The 17398-nt window shown below is 34.9% G+C and overlaps 2 protein-coding genes and 1 pseudogene across 2 annotated transcripts; 1 reads left to right on the forward strand and 2 right to left on the reverse strand.

Moving 5' to 3' along the window:
* Positions 1-3904: 3904 nt before the first annotated feature.
* LOC110727477 (late embryogenesis abundant protein 31-like) lies at positions 3905-11906 on the forward strand. Its single transcript, XM_021907033.1, has 4 exons — positions 3905-6830; positions 9404-9659; positions 10574-10885; positions 11414-11906. Exons 1-4 carry the CDS (start codon positions 6811-6813, stop codon positions 11615-11617), a joined length of 792 nt encoding a protein of 263 aa, XP_021762725.1. The 5' UTR covers positions 3905-6810; the 3' UTR covers positions 11618-11906.
* Positions 11907-12235: 329 nt separating this feature from the next.
* On the reverse strand, positions 12236-12988 carry LOC110727435. The gene has a single exon (XM_021906994.1). The coding sequence runs from the start codon at positions 12986-12988 to the stop codon at positions 12236-12238; it is 753 nt and encodes a 250-aa protein (XP_021762686.1).
* Positions 12989-13456: 468 nt separating this feature from the next.
* On the reverse strand, positions 13457-14876 carry LOC110727436 (annotated as a pseudogene).
* Positions 14877-17398: the final 2522 nt, after the last annotated feature.

The following is a 17398-nucleotide window of genomic DNA, read 5'->3' on the forward strand; positions in this document are numbered from 1 at the left end:
AAACCAGGGACAATATGGTAATAACCCATAGTGTGAATCAGCTTTTTCGCCACTTGTGCATATGACCTGTATGTTGATGCTGGCAATGGGAGTTACGGAAAATTGTTGCCGTTAGTTTTGCATGAAATTGTGCATTTATGGCACAATTTACTGTTTTTTTTTTATTTTATAACTTTTCGTTGCATTTATTGGTCATGCAAAAGTCCAACTACCCATTTTTAATGTTGAATGTTTATTTTTTGATCCCAATTTTGTATAGAATGTCCCGTTTGTCCAAATTTTTGGGTTAATATCAACTATTTGTAATACAGTTTGTTAATTTTACATAATTAATTAAATAAAAATAACCGATTTAATAATTACACAATGTATTTGCAATTCATAAACCAAAAAAATTATTCGTTCAAAACTGAAATATTTGATAGTTGTTCTGCATATTCTTTGTAATAAGCTTCCATATCTTGCTATTTTTTAAACACCATTCCAACACCAGGAGACTCGACATATGTGACTATACTAATATGATTACTGGCCACAGTGGTTTCAACCGTCTCCACTGTTTTGATGAAGGACTTATGGGCTACATCATTTGGCCTTGGTGATACAAATAATGTAGATGGAGGGATATCCCCTTCTACATAAGGTAGAATTTCATCTCCGACATCCCTAACCCGATTTGCATCATCTTCCAGACAAGGCTCCTCTCTGCACCTAACACCGCCCCCCTTATCTTGCAAAATACTACCATTGTACCCACCAACTATGGGGGGCGAATCATTGCAGTTCTCCATGGCTAGTTTGTAGGATTTACAATTCTAACACATACACAACTAGAAACAAAACCAAATCCTTTCAATGTCCAACTAATCGAAATAGTATTATCACAATTGATTACATACTCATTCGAATACTTCACACCAACATTTACTACAACCATCCACACACTACAATACTCCGTAGTAATCAAATAAGATAATAATCCATAAATGTGATGAAAAACAAAAACCACAATGCAATGATGCTAAATAAAATTGAATTATATAGTTGGTATTCGACTTACCCAACAATCCAATTGCTCATATGTCGAAAACAATGGCACTTAATAATCGAGGCGATTTCGCTTGCTGTAAAAGATGAACATCATAAACAATGGATGAAAGAGTATGGATTTTTGAATTTACTCATACAAGATGAACAACGTAAACAATGGATGAAAGAGTATGGATTTTTTACTTTACACAACCAAGTTGAACATCATATGTGGCTCAAAACAAGCCAAATTTCCCAGAATTGCAACTTGACGGTATTGCATGAGAGATAACGGCTGTTAGATGACTCATTTGCTGAGTAATTGCCCACAATGACGCAACTTAATATGTGGCCATTTACTGTTCAAAATATTTACATCTTTGCCATAAAGATTGCTTTACTCCATTGATCTTAATCAATGGGGGCGCCCCCCATGACTTGTAGAATTCAATTCAGCCTTTTACCCAATAAAAATGAATGTAATCCTACGAAGTATACACTTATATATATCCTTGTATTTCTAACGCTATTTAAGGTATAAAAGATATTTCCCTCATTTCTTTATATTTAACATACATTCAAATCATTTATACCTTGATTAATTATAATATTATTGGATAACTTATCCAGAAGAGATACTTTTTTTTTTTTTTTTTTGATAACATCCAGAAGAGATACTTGATTAGTAGCTGATTTATTCTTAATTCGATTGTTACGAGTAGTTATTCATGACTAACCCTAAGAAGTCATACTTATTGCGTGTAGTATGTTTATCCAAATGACAGGGCGTAGATAGAAATCGCAAAAAACTAAGGAAAACTAATAGGGTGGTAGGCCAGCTTCCAAGATTTGAGAACGACATTCGTGTGTATGATACTATATTATATACTCCCTATATTAATACGTCTCTTTAAAAAACACTATTGATGATAAAATGACATGTTACTCATACATTCGTAATGTTGCTGCATGACAATGCGATAATTTCTAATTCTATATCCGAACACAAATAAAGGTAATTGGAGGAATAGTGTTGATGTAATTGTTGACGTGGTTTATAGATATGTATAAGGAAAAAAAATTGATAAATAAAGTAAGAAAAAGTCGTCAAAAAGAAGTTGGTACTCTGTATAAAAAAAAAGGTAGATAAATATGAAAGAGTGACTCAAAATGAGTAAAAATAACAGAGTATGGGAAGTAGAGTAGTAAAATTTTTTGGCAAAAATGGAATGAAATGTATATACTACAAACTTTCGAAATATAGACAAAAACGAAAAATATTAACAACTTTCAGAAAAGGAGGTACTACAACTCTACAAATAGTCAAATACTAGTATTAGTTCAGGACTTCATGCTACTCATATTGCCTTCCTTTATGTTTGAATTTTGATGTTGTGAATTTGGGGTCGTTGTTCATTTAGGATTATGATTTATGTTCACTTTGCTCTACCTGATATAATGTTCATTTAGTACTTGTTTGGGTAATGGGTACCAAAGGGCCTCATTCTATTTAAGCCCATTAAAGAACGAGAAATAAAACCAAAACCATCATTGGGCTAGGCCTTCCCTATAAAAATAAAATGCCAATGTTCAATCTCTCAACTTTTACTCCATGATGTTATCCAAGGTCTTACCATTCAAAATACAAATTATTCAATAAATGGCCTTTATTATGATTGCACTAGTATCTGAACTCAAAAGTAATTGCTTCAAGATTAGAAGCGTCGTCTTGAATACTCTTGAGAATTACAATGATCCAGTTTTAAAAATTTGTGACTATTTATTTACCGTCAAAATGAAAAAGTATGGCTTTGTCTGATGTCTATTGACAACGTTGAAAAACAGGGTTTTGCATATCATCCATGACAGAATAATGTGTTATCGCTATATTAATCTTACCTTGTCAAAAAATTTTAAATTTATATTTGGATATTTTTTCGCAATTTTCTAAAAATCTCTTATTTTTTACCGGGTATGACATAGTGAAATGAATACTCTATTTGTTTGTGTGAAGAAACTCATGCCTTTATATATTGACCAAAGCTTTGATAAGAAGATAAGAAGGTGATTAATACAGCTAACACAACAAGACATGGCATTTAAGATTTTGGCTTAGCTGCAGAATGTGCTGACTAAAAGTAGGAGGAAAAGTGGCCCAAAATTTTGAGACAAGTCAAAACTCACAAGCTTTTATGTTGTTACATGTGAAAGTATGAAGAAATGAAGGTACATTGTGATTGCAGCAACAATATTATGGCTTTATTATAAGCTACAAAATGTAACCAAGCAAAGCTTGGTAGAGTTGGTGGAAAACTCACCTTGTAACTTTGAAGTCACGAGTTTGAACTCCACCAACTACATTTGCTTTGGGAGTAGCCGAGTAGGGGGTTCTCTTACTCCCCCTCTACTCTCAAGCGTTGAAGAGTTCATGATTAAACTAGACACACAACCTACTTGACTAGGTTACAAGACTTACAACAATGTCTCTCGATAAAATAAGAATTTAATTGGATTTGAAATATGGATATACACTTCTCTTAAATTAAAATTATAACATTGGCAATTACTTCATAATGTCCTTCATACCAAATTACCAATGATAATCAGCTTCACGGAGTATTAATGTTCCTATAAATTGCCCTTTATGTAAAGTTACGAAGCTGAAGCCTATGATCGCCTAATTTTTTCATTGCCAAGAAACAAGAGAATTTTAGGATTCACATGCTTTGACTTAATGTGAATACTCCACAAGTTTTCAAGTCAAGCTTAGTAATGTCCGGTCTCTGAAAATTTCGAGTCAAACTCAAACAATTCGCCAACTAACTAGACTCATTAACACCCCTATTTAAGTTTAGAAGTAGAGGTTAAGAGACCTGACAATCTAATTTCCGCACATAATAATACGAAGAACACTAGAAACATACGGAATAGCATTGATCATGAGCTCATAACACAAAGATTTGGTTTGGCTTTGAATCTATGATGTTGCATGAATGCACATAATTAAGGTCCCACCACCTCAAACTTCCAAAACGATGACCAAATCATGAAATCAAGATAATCATAAAAATAAAAAACCCTCACATATAAAATATAGTGTGTTAACTGTGTAAATATTCGTTTAATTACCATATATTTACCAAGTATAAATTCCTTTTTTTTTTCTTATCTCCTAAAAAAATCAGTTACAGAAAAAACCCCAGAAAAAAAAAAAACCAATCAAATGAAAACCCTAAATCTTCAACCACACACACATTCACTGTAACTCTTCTTCCATCCCTTTTGAATATCCGATCTTCAATCAAAAACCCTAATAAATTTCATTTCAATTTCTTCAAATTCCCCAAAATTTCCCACGATTTAGGGTTTGGTTTCCAATTCACCCCAAATGAAGGTCCACCCAGCACCGAAGAAGCGAAACATAGCCCTACGATATGACATCGTATCATCATCGTCTTCAACAACACCTTGCAGAGGTCAAAAGAAGCTTCGAAGACTTCCGCACATCTTCGCGAAGGTTCTAGAACTACCCTTTTGCTCAGACGCTGACGTGGACATCGAAGAAACCGTTGATTTCTTCAAATTCACGGTGTTTGACACGGATGTGGCGTCCGATGTGGTGGCGGATACGGTTGAAATTCACCCAGGTGTCACGAAGATAGTGGTCCGAAGTAATTCGATTGCTGACGTGGCGATGACGGGGCTTGAGCTCGATTTATGGCGGTTTCGGTTGCCGGATTGTACTCGGCCGGAATTAGCGACGGCCACATATGACGGCGGCGATTTGGTGGTGGTGGTTCCGAAGGAGGAAGAGGAGAGAGAAAATGGGAGAGAGGTTGTTTGGGGTGAGGGCAATCTTGTCATTGTACAGTGAAATTGATGACTGGTGAGAGAGCTTAAATCAAAGCTTTTTCTTTTAATTTTTATTTTTTAGTTTTAATTTTTCTTGTGTTGGTTAGTTTCCCTCGTTTTTAATTATGTTTCTATAGTTGAATCATATGTAATGTGGGAAACAAAAAAGTTTGCAATGCCATTTTGGGCTTTTTATGCTTTCAATTTAGTTGATCAATGTTCAATTATGTTCTTGATTTAACATTATTATATTGGGTAAATTGATGCTGGGATTTGTGAATTTTCTTTTAGTACAGTGTTATGATGTGCAATTTTTTTTTGGGATGTTCAAAAGTTGGGTATTTCTTTTTGTTGTGATTGATTATAAAGTTTAAGGCTTTTTAGTGGAATGATGGGTTAAGCTTACATTGTTTGTAGAAGCATTGTTAGGAAGCTTTAGGTGTTTTGATGGGGGTGATAATGTTAGTGTTAGTTTGAACTTCATTAGAGACCATCGATGGCGATATTGATACTACTATTCTATGTTGTTATAGCTGGTATAGCTTCATTTTACTTGTGGGAGATGAGACATCAGAATTAATACTTTAACATCTTGTACACCCTCTCACCAGACAAGCATTAAAAATACAACGAGGCAAGCCCTGTTTCTCGGTCATGGTAATAGTGTGATCATGGTGGCATGTTATTAGATATTGTTGTAGTTACATTTGAACACTAGGACTTTTTCGACTTGTATTTCCTGGCATGGGCCTTTGATGGTGAAATGGTGTATTGATTAGTACACTAGATTTGTATTTAAAGTTGCTTCTGATTAATTGTGGAGCCTTGGAAGTGAGGTCACGTATGGGGTATCTATATGGTTAAATGCTATACATCTATTTTATATAGGAGTAGCTGAATAGGTTTCTAGTTAGATGCTATTCTCTGTCGGAATTTCATCTTTGTTTCACTATCCACATCCAAAGTCCTCTGTTTTTTAGTGCTGTATTATTGTTCATGACGCTGTGAATTATCAGTGAGGCATTTGTTTTGATTTGTGTTTATAGTTAGATAGAAGATTCCCCTCAGAGTACTCACTTTCCCGTTGATGCTTGTAACATAGAAGCATTACTTGTGCGTGGTCAAGGAATTTGTTGCCTCTTCTGTTTCTCTGTTATGGTGATTGATTTCCAAGCATTTTGTAGTAGAGAACCTGAGTTGCTGACTGCAAAGTTGCTAATTTTCTTCCAATTGTTGGTGCGTACACAATTGCCTGTTTTTGTGCTTTCTATTAGTGGCATCCATGGTATGATAATTGTACTAACTCTTGTAAGTAGTTGAAAATCTTATGTACATGGAAATATCAGATTATTCAGGGTAGAGGAAGGAAAGGGTAGTCTCCCATCCTCTAGATATCTTAGTTGGGATTTGTTCCCATGCCTTCAAGGTTACTAGAAAATAAACCTTGAACACTAGACGTAGACAAGCTTGGTATGTGGTGATTTACACTTGTTCATGTAAAAAACTAGCTTGTATTATCCTTTTCTATTGCAGGTTTATCTTTTTCATAAAGCTAATTATTAAACTTATCAATAGTAGCGTCATGATTTGGGACTTGCTTTATGTTGTATAAGATTGCCTTTTATGAAACCCTTTAATCCCAAACTTTGTGACCTTTCTTTGTCATAATTGTAGGGAGTTCTTCACTTCGTGTTTAATTTCTCTCACTTTATGCTTTACAAATTCTATGATACCTTACTTTACCAGTGTCTCAAGGCTCTTCCTCTCTTGTATGTTTCGAGTTTGTTCATCTTTGTTACTAATGCAGTAGTGCTGGAGCAGCAATGGTCCCGTAGCACGTGCCTTAACGGGCACCGCCTTTTATGCTATGCGACTCGGTGACAATTGAAAGAAAGTGGAGATGGAGTGGAGGGTGGTCCTGGTTTGCAAATGCACTATTTTCTGCTACAGTAAGCTACATTCCCTGACCCACTTGTGTCTATCTTTCGCCATCACATATAACTTGATTTACCTGATCTTCTTTTGAAAGCATACCATACATGAAATAAATCTTCATTGTTTTTTTTAATTTTATTTTAAAAGTATTTTGTCGTTTCATTCCTTGAGTCCATATGCTGTGGAGCATTTTAGGAACAGTTTCTCAGAAGTTGCATTCCTTGGCTGCTTCTTACTGTGTGTGTTGCATCAATGCATCTTTTTCTGGGACCCTCATTTTATTATCGTTTAAATTGTTTAACATTTGCTTAATTCTTGTGATGTTTAAATGAGTCAAGATTATCTTTTTGTTTGCTTCTTGACCTTTTTTGATGGAAAGTTAGGTTAGCAATTTTCTAGCTATATTCCTGCCACTTTATGCCGTCTTAGTTTAGTCATATTCCTGCCACTTAATGCTGTCTTAGTTTAGTCAAAAATGCTAATTTTTCTAAAGTTTAAGTCGTCCTTTTTTTTTAGAGGTGTTTAAGTTGAATATGTTCAACGTCATTTTTTGCATTGGATAATAGGCAAAAAGTTGGGAAAGTCGGTGCCTAACGGTAGAAAAGAGTAAGTGTTTAACATCATTCTGTTTGTGGTGACACCTTGCCTTTACTTCGTATGTACTTGCAAGTAGTTTTTTTCTTTTTTCTTTTTTTTCTTCTCATTTCGACAAATTTGGTATTGTTACCTGTCAAATTGTACATCTTTCTGGGCTCTTGAATTAGGTCTTTAGTGATGATGCGGGTTTAGTGAACCTTGCTTGGCTCTTCTCACCTCTGTGACATACTGACATATAACAGGAGCGTATCGTTTATGTGTATGGTCATCCTTTAAAGTGTACTTCGTATTAAGCATTATTTAAGCTTGGGTCCGGGTGTGGGGTTGATGAGACAAATTATGTTTTACTAAATGTTTTTTTTTTTTTTGAGTTAAAGCCTTTTGAGATCTGAACATAATCAAAGCATGGGGGGGATCAGATTCTGTTACGGGTCTGAAGGATTTTCGGAGAAAACTTTTCATCAGTGACGGATGGTATGATGCATTGTATCAGTGTGATTTATGCTTCTCTCTGACATTGCATTGGCATCTTCCTTGTTTTGGTTTCTTTTTGTTGGACGAGCAATGACTGTTAGCAGCTTTGCGCCTTTGATTGGTTTGTATGCATTGTGCAACCATTTGGGTTGTGGATTCTGCATTTGAGGCTGAGTGGAACAGAGGTGGTTTTGGTGGTAGGGGGCAGGGATGGGGGTTATAAAATTGCAGTATTATCTTAGCTTGGCTAAAATCGTGGCAAATTGAACATGTTGAATTACTGAATAATCATCGGCATTGAATACGAAGAATAATGCTGCTTCGATGACTTAGTTAGCAAGCATCTATAATTGTCAATTAAATACTCGAGAAAGCGACTTGCACCCTTTTAACAAGCTTCAAGTAGCATTATTATAGAAGGGAATCAAGTAATGAAGCTTTTTTTACTATGAGAAACTTCTTGATTGGAGTGTATATACAAAGTAGTGAAACTACTTGTATAATTTACAATAAGCATAATTCTAATTAAGTTAGGAAACTTAGCATAACAATTCTCTAAACCTGTGAAGTGAATGTACAATTCTGTATCAAGGGGTAAGACGTCCGCCTGAAGTTTCTATCTGCGGATAGAAGAGCTAGGTGGGAATGTGGGATGCAAAGTTGCAAGGCAAATCCTAGCATTTGAATGTAGTTAGTGTTTTTTTCTAGCGAATTTGCCTTTATTCAAACTTGTTAGAATTTATTAATGTTCCTATTTGAACTTTTAAAAATTATTTTGCATATAGGTGTTATGCCTTGTTTTATTTAAATTTATCTTAATTTACTTTTTACCTCATCTACTATGAATTGCCAAAACAGACTTCTTCAAGGCAATTCTACAATTGTACAATTAATGCCGGATTGACCTCTAATTTTACTACACCAAATAATGCATTTATAGGGCTTACATTCATACAAGTATATTTTACTTAGTAAAGGATTTTTTGCCAGTAAATTTTGAGTGTATTTCAATACCATCAAACAACGAGTAACCTTTGTATGTGATAAAGACCTATTAATTGGCAAAACTTAAATGTACATAAGGAAAAAACAAGTCAATTTTTATCAAAAGGTCAAACTGATAATAACATCAACTAATTAACCAAATACGTGATATGATCAACACCAATCTTTAATTACCAAACAAGGCCTATATATTGGAACGGATTAGGCTCGTAACTCGAGCACATTGATCCAATTGTTGACATGCACACACAAGCATTGTAACCTTGTAAGTGGTGAATTTTCAACAGAAGATCACCCTCAATAACGAACCAACACGTGTAGATAAAAATATAATCACAAATAATTACCCCTCGAAACTTGGACACTAAGCACACAATATATAGTGCCACTCGTCAAACATACACTACAATTGTCATGTTCTAACATACATTACACCATTACACTTTAGTTTTGTACACAAAATCCTGGTGATTTTTGATCAAAAACTTAAAAACCCAGAAAATATATCTAGGATAATGGCGTATGAACAAGAACGACGAGGAGAAATGGGAGCAATAAAGTACGGTGATGTGTTTGAGATGTCGGGGGAATTGGCGGAGCAGCCTATTTCTCCGAGGGATGCGGCGGCGATGCGGTCGGCCGAGACTCGGGCATTTGGGAAGACTATCAAAGGTGGGCCTGCTTCTCTTATGCTTGAAGCTGCTGCTAAGAATGTTAAAGCTGGTGTTGTTGTGCCTGATGACACTCTTTCTTCTGATCAAAACCTGGTATTTGTTTACTCTTTTGTTTATCTTACTTTGTTATTTGTGTAGATCTATTTTTGTTTGTTCGATATTTGATGTCACACTGTCTTAACCTCTCGTAATTAAAGAGATACTAACACGATTTTATAAATTAATGTTAGTGTCACTGTCACTTATTAAGTTTATGTATCCTGAATTTGGTGATGTTTGAATGATTATGGATTTCTGATAGTGTAATGTGTATGTGGAATTAATTAAATAGTAGAAATCATTTTAATGTTTGTTATGTAAGTTAAAATTTGTTTGTGTCTAGATCTTATTTTGATACAGTGATATGAAAAATAATTAGTCACTTGGGACATGGCAAGTCTTGCAAATAATTGTTGAGCTAGGGTTTTGTTGATGTAAGAAAATTTGGAAGTAAGTGATACATTGGGTGCTGTATGCCTAATATTGTGAGAAAATTTTATGGTGTAAGATGTAATGTTATTATAACAAAGGTTAATTTGTTAGTGCTTGTGTAGTCTGGTAGTATTTATTGAATTGGATGACGAAAACGTGTGTTCGATTTGCATTAGAACATAATTTCTATGCTCCTTATCCAGCAACAGGGTAAATCAATAGAAGTAAAATCAATTCCTGGCACATTGTCCATGAACATCAATGGTAGTTCTACTGTATTTATTAGTAATGTGCACAATACCTTCGTCCTTAATTACCAATAGGATATGACCTTATGAGCAGTCTCAACTATCCACATTGGATGATGGATCTACCGAGGTTTCAAAATCAGTCTCTAGATAAAGTATTTCAAAAAGGGGGCGGTAGATGTTGGTGCATACTTCCATCTTGCTATAGTTGAGAAGAAAATGAAAGGTGGCTAGTGCTGCTGAGTCACATACTTTTGATGCTTATTTAGTTTCTGCTTCATGCACAAGGTGGATGACAACCCATGGCATGATTCTCAACTGTCACATGAGCAAATGGAATCGGCTATGTCAGTGGAGGGAATGGGATCGGGTTCTGCAGGGGTAACAATTGGAGAAGCACTGGAGGCAGCTGCTGAGGCTGTAGGGGACAAACCTGTAGACCGATGTGATGCTGCTGCAATACAAGCTGCAGAGATGATCGCCACTGGATATAATGCTGGCTTTGGTTCTGGCTTAGGCGCTGAAGCTCAGGCTGCTGCCACTAATAATGCACAAATGATGTATGATGAGGACAAAACCAAGCTCTCTCAAGTCCTCGAGGTTGAGTATCATCACACTGTTTTTTCCTTACTAGTATGAGTATTATCTATATAATTTTCATCAATGATAATAGCTTTCTAGTTCCCAGTTTCCTACCAACAACAATTATGCATAAAACTGACATGCTGTCAATTTGAAGATAATGCTATAGGGAACTTACATGTTCCCCTACCCTCGCTCATTCCTTTTGACCATGTGTTTGTGAGAACCTTTTGGGCCAAACGGGGATAGTAAAATGAGCTAGAGGGAGTACTTATTCTTGAAAACGATTCAGAGAAGTTCACAAGTCAATGTTACTAACTGAAACATAGATATGACTAGTGATTTTGCTGATAGGTAAATAGGTTAGCAGCAGTTCCTTCGCTTCTTTAGAAGTTCTTACAAGTATTTTTTTAAGAGTTGTAAACAATCAACCCCCCCCCCCCCCAAATAAAAATTAAATTTAACTTATGAATGCATCCCTTTACAAGTCAGGATCTATTGCATACAAGTATATGTTTGTGGTACCTAACCTCTGATGACACTCAGGAAGCGACAAATATGCTCACAGATGACAAGGTAGCAACGAAGTTGGATGCTGAACGCATAAAAGCAGCTGAGCTGCGAGGTCATTCTGGAGGGGCTAGTGCGGAAGATTCACTCCATCTCTGCGGTGTAAAACAGACCACTACTCCTGGTGGAGTGGCAGAGGCTGTGGAGACTGCGGCTAGGATTAACCAACCTGAGAAATGAATGTGACTTACTACTTACCGGCTAATATACATACTTGAATGCTGTCTATTTTTCTTTCCAACTTTTTTGAGCTTTGTTTTCCACATGTGCTGTGAATGTGGTGTAATGTGAGATCTCATCTTAAACAGGGCATGATTTTGTGATAACGGTTTTTTTTTTTTTTTTTTTCATGTGTCCCACTTATCATCATCAATTAAGATGTTATCTCGTAAGTCTGTATGTATACCCCATATGTTCTCCTGATCTTATAATCTAAGTGATGTGTCAAAAAGTTTAGTTTTATATGAAATGTTGTGCACATATTATGTTACTGTGTCAATCCTTGACCACGATAATCAGAACCGTATGAGCACTGCCTATGCATGTCTGCACTTGGAGGAAGATCCTTTATGCTCTTGGGAGCCTAGTGTGATTTATAAAATTGAATCTCTTAGCATATAAACGATCATATATCACCAGCCCCGTTTCTGAGATTTCAGTGGCCCGGGGCAAAGATATAAATTGGGGCCCTATTTCACATGAAATACCAAAAAAATTTAAAATTTTTGGGTATGCAAAAAAAAAAAAAAAAGATAAAAAAAAGACATTTTATTACGATTGAAATCAAAGTCTAAACATTCACACGTAAATATTTCTACGAGCATTTCTGGACGCAAAGTCACTAATAATCGTTTCTACATCAATATGTTCTAACATATTTTTCTCAATACATAAAGTAGCTAGACCATTCAACCTTTCTTGTGACATTGACGATCTCAAATAGTTCTTTAGTAACTTCAACTTTGAAAAACTTCTTTCGGTAGATGCAACTGTTACTGACATAGTTAATAGGATTCGATATGCAATGGAAACATTTGGATAGCAATCTGCAGCTTTGACAAATTCAAGGATTTCAAATGCTGACATCAAATCATTTGGCAAAGTCATTTGTAACACTTTCAATTCAGAAAAAAGATCATCTGCATCAACATCAGAAAAATTATTATGAGTAAAGGTAGTTTTAAAATTTGTGCAGGATTTTCTCAAATCATCATTATCCAACAATTTCAAACTTTTTGCATCAAACAAAAAACCAAATATGTTATTAAATACCTCCAATTGCTCAAATCTATTTTTCAAAGAAGCTATTGCAATATCAACAACCACCAAAAAATAATTGACTCTAAAAGATTCCTCGGGTGATTGTTCCTCATCATCATTTTCACTCTCAATTTCATCAAATTGCCTCTTTCTAATGATACGACGCTTTGTTGGAAATGTTGGCTCTATATTCATATCAAGTGCAAGGTTTTTGGCAATTTCCAAACTAGCTTCAAACCCTTCAATTCTATATTTCTCAAAATATGTGATTATACCCTGCACTTCACTCATGGATTTAGATTGCAATTTTTTACTCACAATATTAATAGCAAATAAAATGTCATACCAAATTACCATGCCAAGTAAAAATTCAAAATTTGCAAGCGAATTAGCCAAACTTTCAGCTTCACTTTTTGTTTTAGCAATATTAACATCATCATGACAAGAATTGTACAATTCCAACAATGCTAATCTAATTTGAGGAGATTGAAATCTTATAGCTTAAACACTCTTAATTCGACTCTCCCATCTTGTATTACACAAAGATTTAACAGTTAAACTTGGCACATTGTCAACTAAAATCTTCCACCTTTTAGTGGAATGTGCAAATAATGTGTATATGCGTTGTACAATTCCAAAAAAAGATATAGCTTTAATGCAAGAATGTGCCATATCTGAAAAAGTGAGATTTAAACTATGACAAGCACATGACATGTATAAAGCCCTTGGATTAATATCAAGCTATCTCTTTTGGACCCCTTAGTGTTTTCCTTTCATATTAGAGTCATTGTCATAACCTTGTCCCCTTATATCATCAATATCCAAATCAAGAGACTTACAAACATTTAACAATACATTTAAAAGTCCCAATCCAGAAGTATCATCTACTTTTAAGAATTCTAAAAAAAATTCTTCTATTTTGATTTTATCATCTGATACATTCACGCATCTTACTATAAAAGTCATTTGTTCTTGATGACTCACATCAGGGGTACAATCAAGGATTACAGAAAAATATTTTGACTCTTTTACTATTTTTATTATTGAAGTCCGAACACCATGGGCTAAAAGAGAAATAAGCTCATTTTGAATTTGAGGACCAAGGTAATGATAGTGAATTTCATGGCTTTGAATACGTCTTACATGATCTTGCATTACAAAATCAAATTCAGCTATCATTTCAATTATACCTAAAAAATTACCATTGCTATCATCATAAAGCTTTGCACTAGATCCACGAAAAGCTAGATTATTTTTAGCTAGACATTTCACAACAGATATAATTCTAATTAAGACTTGCCTCCAACGTTCTTTTTCCTTTGAAATTGCCTCTTGCAAGTCTTTATCAATGCCTTTGTTCTTTTCTAATCTCACTCTTGTTTCATTCCACGTGTTCATATTAGTCATATGCTCAACACTATTTTCATGTAATTTGAGTTTCTCACTAAGATGTTTCCAATCATTCACACCATCATTTGCTAAAAAAGATTTGTTATTTTGAGATGCGAATAATTTACAACAAAAACAATATACTTTATCTGCTGCTTTTGAGTAAACCAACCATTTTCTATCAAAAGTCTCACCATTGCTAAGCCTCTTAGTATAATAGGCAAATGAAAAATGCCTTAATTTGTCATCAATTGGAAACACAAGGTTCAAGTCTCTTATGGGTCCTTTTTCAATTAAAATATCCCTCTCTTTATTGTCAAGATTACCCCAATTATTAGGATCATATAAATCGAAAGGAGGGACTACTTGTTCATCAATGCCTATATCATTAACATTGGATGCATTTGGTGCATCCATTGGTTCATTCATATGAGTCGCATTCTCATCCGGGTCATTGGCATTATTAACATTGTTTAAGTCCTCATTAGCTTGTTCATGATTTTCATTTTCCCCCAATTCATGAGATGACACGTCTACTTGTACTACTTTAGTAAAAAATTTGTCAATGGAACCCTTTTGAGATTCTATTAACTCTTCAACTCTTTTTCTTTTTTTTCCTCTTATCATTACCAGATAAATATCTTCTAGGCAACATTATATGAAATAATGAAAATTAATAAAAGTATAAAAAAGAGCAAAAACACCTGATAATTGAAGATTTAACACCAAATTCTGCTCAATGCCTCAATTTGAACAATTGCACTCCAAATAATATCTCAAATTTGAAATTCTGAAACTACAGTACATGTTATACACTAGTATTTTTAGGAAAATCAATTTATCAAACAAATAAGAATATAATTACCAATTTATCAAACAAATAAGAATATAATTACCAATTTATCTTCTAGGAAGCCATTGTTTCACCAAGGATTCAACGAACCAAACTCAACCAATTAATTGAATTTTTTTCCCAATTTTTTTCCCCAACTTCTGATTGTTCTTCAACTCGAAAACAGCTATAAAAATTAAAAATAATAAAAATTAGACGAGATACTTTGATGAATTAAGGAGTATATGCAAGTATTATATATAATTAGGCAAAATCCCGTTGAAAATTGATGAGCAAAATTACTGTTTTTGATCGTTTTCCTCTTCAATTGAATCTCGAAAGTCGAAACAACCCCAATTCATCTGACTGAAATTGAAAATTGTATACAAATACATCTTGGGGATTAGATTGAAGATTGAACGTTTTTTTTGGAGAAATCAAATAACTTTGGAAAGAGAATATTATGGCCGAAAATTAGGGGAAAGAAGTTGAGGAGATTGTCTGAATATTAGGAAAGAAGTTAATGTATTACACAAGCTTGAATGATGGAAATGAACCGTACCTCTTAGGCTTCATTTCAGTAAGACAGCAACGTGAGCTTTTTTTTTGGGGGCCCAGGGCGGTCGCCCCAGTTGCCCTGGGCCGACGACGGGCCTGTATATCACTAAATTTAGGTCTCATGAGTGACCAAAATCGAATGAAGAAAATTATAATATGTTATTTTGCTAGCTTTGATGTACATAAGCTAAAACACAAAGTCAACATAAATTGGTATTGAGTAACAAACACAAAACCAATATGGTACAATGGTGTAATGGTATAATATTAAATCATTATCAAAGTGAATGACTGAATGTTAACAACAATGAAGATAAAGGACTCTGAGATACTTTTTATAGGACCCTGAGATGCCAAATTGGTTACATAAATAATTATATTTTACAACTTTTCACTCTCAATGCAACATAATTCCAAACAGTTACATAAATAAACCAAACTCGCTCTTACGACTTTATAGTCTTATTGGTAGGTTTGTTTATGATTCTAAATCAATTTATATGATCTGAGGGTCATCGCACACATTGATTACAATTTTTGAAAAATTTCTCAAAATTGGCTTACATAGTGGATTAAAGCATTTAATTTTGAACCATTTTTAACTTTTTTGGACACAATTTAAAAACATGTCAAGGTATTTCGATAGACACCCCAAGAGTCCATTTAAGTGGTTGGAACCTTATCCTTTACCTTAAAATTGCCAATTTATCCGGCCTCTTACAACTTACGCCTTCCTTGATTAGCTCAAGGTCACTACAATACTTTATATAATCAATTGGTGGCCGTATATAGCTCCTAACAATAGTATATGTCCTTGGGATTCATCCCCTACACACTTGAGCCCTGATACATTTTTGGTGCCATGGAGGACTTCTATCAATGCAATGAAAGAACCATCCCTTCCTATTTCTTTGTCTTGTCAGATAGAAAGAAAATGAGACCCCAAAGAGCCCCTCTTTACCACTTTAGGGGGTGGGGGTGAAGGGGGGGTTTACATACAACTGAGGCAAAGTGGCTGATTCAAGCTAAAGCTTGCCTCCGCTATGGGCCACTGCTTTTTTGGTTCTCAGTCAACGGGATCGGGGACTGTACGTCTATTTAACTGTATCGCGGTCCTCGGACTTCTAGGCGGTTTTTCTTTTAGGCAGCTGTTTACCGTTGGATCTCGCCAATACAACCTCCAATTGTTTTCGTTACCGTGCGTTGTTGATGATACACATTACTGAGATTCCTTTAACACACCCTGAGGCTTAAGAAAGATGGCCATATAAGTGACTTCCTAGCCAGAGAAGAACAACATGAGCTATACTCAAGGAAGTTATGGACTGGAATCATAGGGACCCTTTCACTCTATTTTATTAAATACGTTTAGTGAAAAGAATGTTTTTTGATACACCTAGGACATGGATTCTATATGAACCAATGGATCGTGACAAGTCGTTACTATCAGCAATGACTTCCTCTTTCCTTACGAGCCGCTGCTCCTCGGAGATCAACGGTGCACAGTGGCGGACCCAGGAATTTCCGACTGGTGAGTCACAATCGATAATCAAATATGTAAATTTTTTTTTTTACCAAACAACCAAATAATAGTACTAAAAAATACATCCAAATATTCAAACAATACAAAATACAACCAATAGGCAGCATCCTTTTCCACACTATACTCAAGCCAAGTCCAAGTACCAAACCACTTAGCACAAAAGCGACGGTTTTTGCCAAAAATAGAAGTTTGAGGAAATACAAAGTCTTTGGGCTGACAAGGCTTTCTTTGAATGTAAATTCTTCTCACTAAATCTCTATCATCTTTATGAAATTCACTCATCTTTCTCCTCTTTCCTGGATCTTGTGGAAGATTAGCAAATTCATGTTCACTTAATCTTTCATCAAAGATTGGGGCATTAGGAGAACATTGGTCTTGT

This window comes from Chenopodium quinoa, unplaced genomic scaffold (genome assembly GCF_001683475.1).
Source record: "Chenopodium quinoa cultivar QQ74 unplaced genomic scaffold, ASM168347v1, whole genome shotgun sequence".
Classification (NCBI taxonomy): Eukaryota; Viridiplantae; Streptophyta; class Magnoliopsida; order Caryophyllales; family Amaranthaceae; genus Chenopodium; species Chenopodium quinoa.

Bases quoted from the DNA above. Each gene is read 5' to 3' on its own strand.
- LOC110727477 (XM_021907033.1), top strand. From the start codon at position 6,811: ATGCACTATTTTCTGCTACA. The intron at 9,660-10,573 runs GTATTTGTTTAC...TTCATGCACAAG, and splicing joins TTTCTTCTGATCAAAACCTG to GTGGATGACAACCCATGGCA. The intron at 10,886-11,413 runs GTTGAGTATCAT...GATGACACTCAG, and splicing joins AGCTCTCTCAAGTCCTCGAG to GAAGCGACAAATATGCTCAC.
- LOC110727435 (XM_021906994.1), bottom strand. From the start codon at position 12,988: ATGAGTGAAGTGCAGGGTATAATCACATATTTTGAGAAATATAGAATT.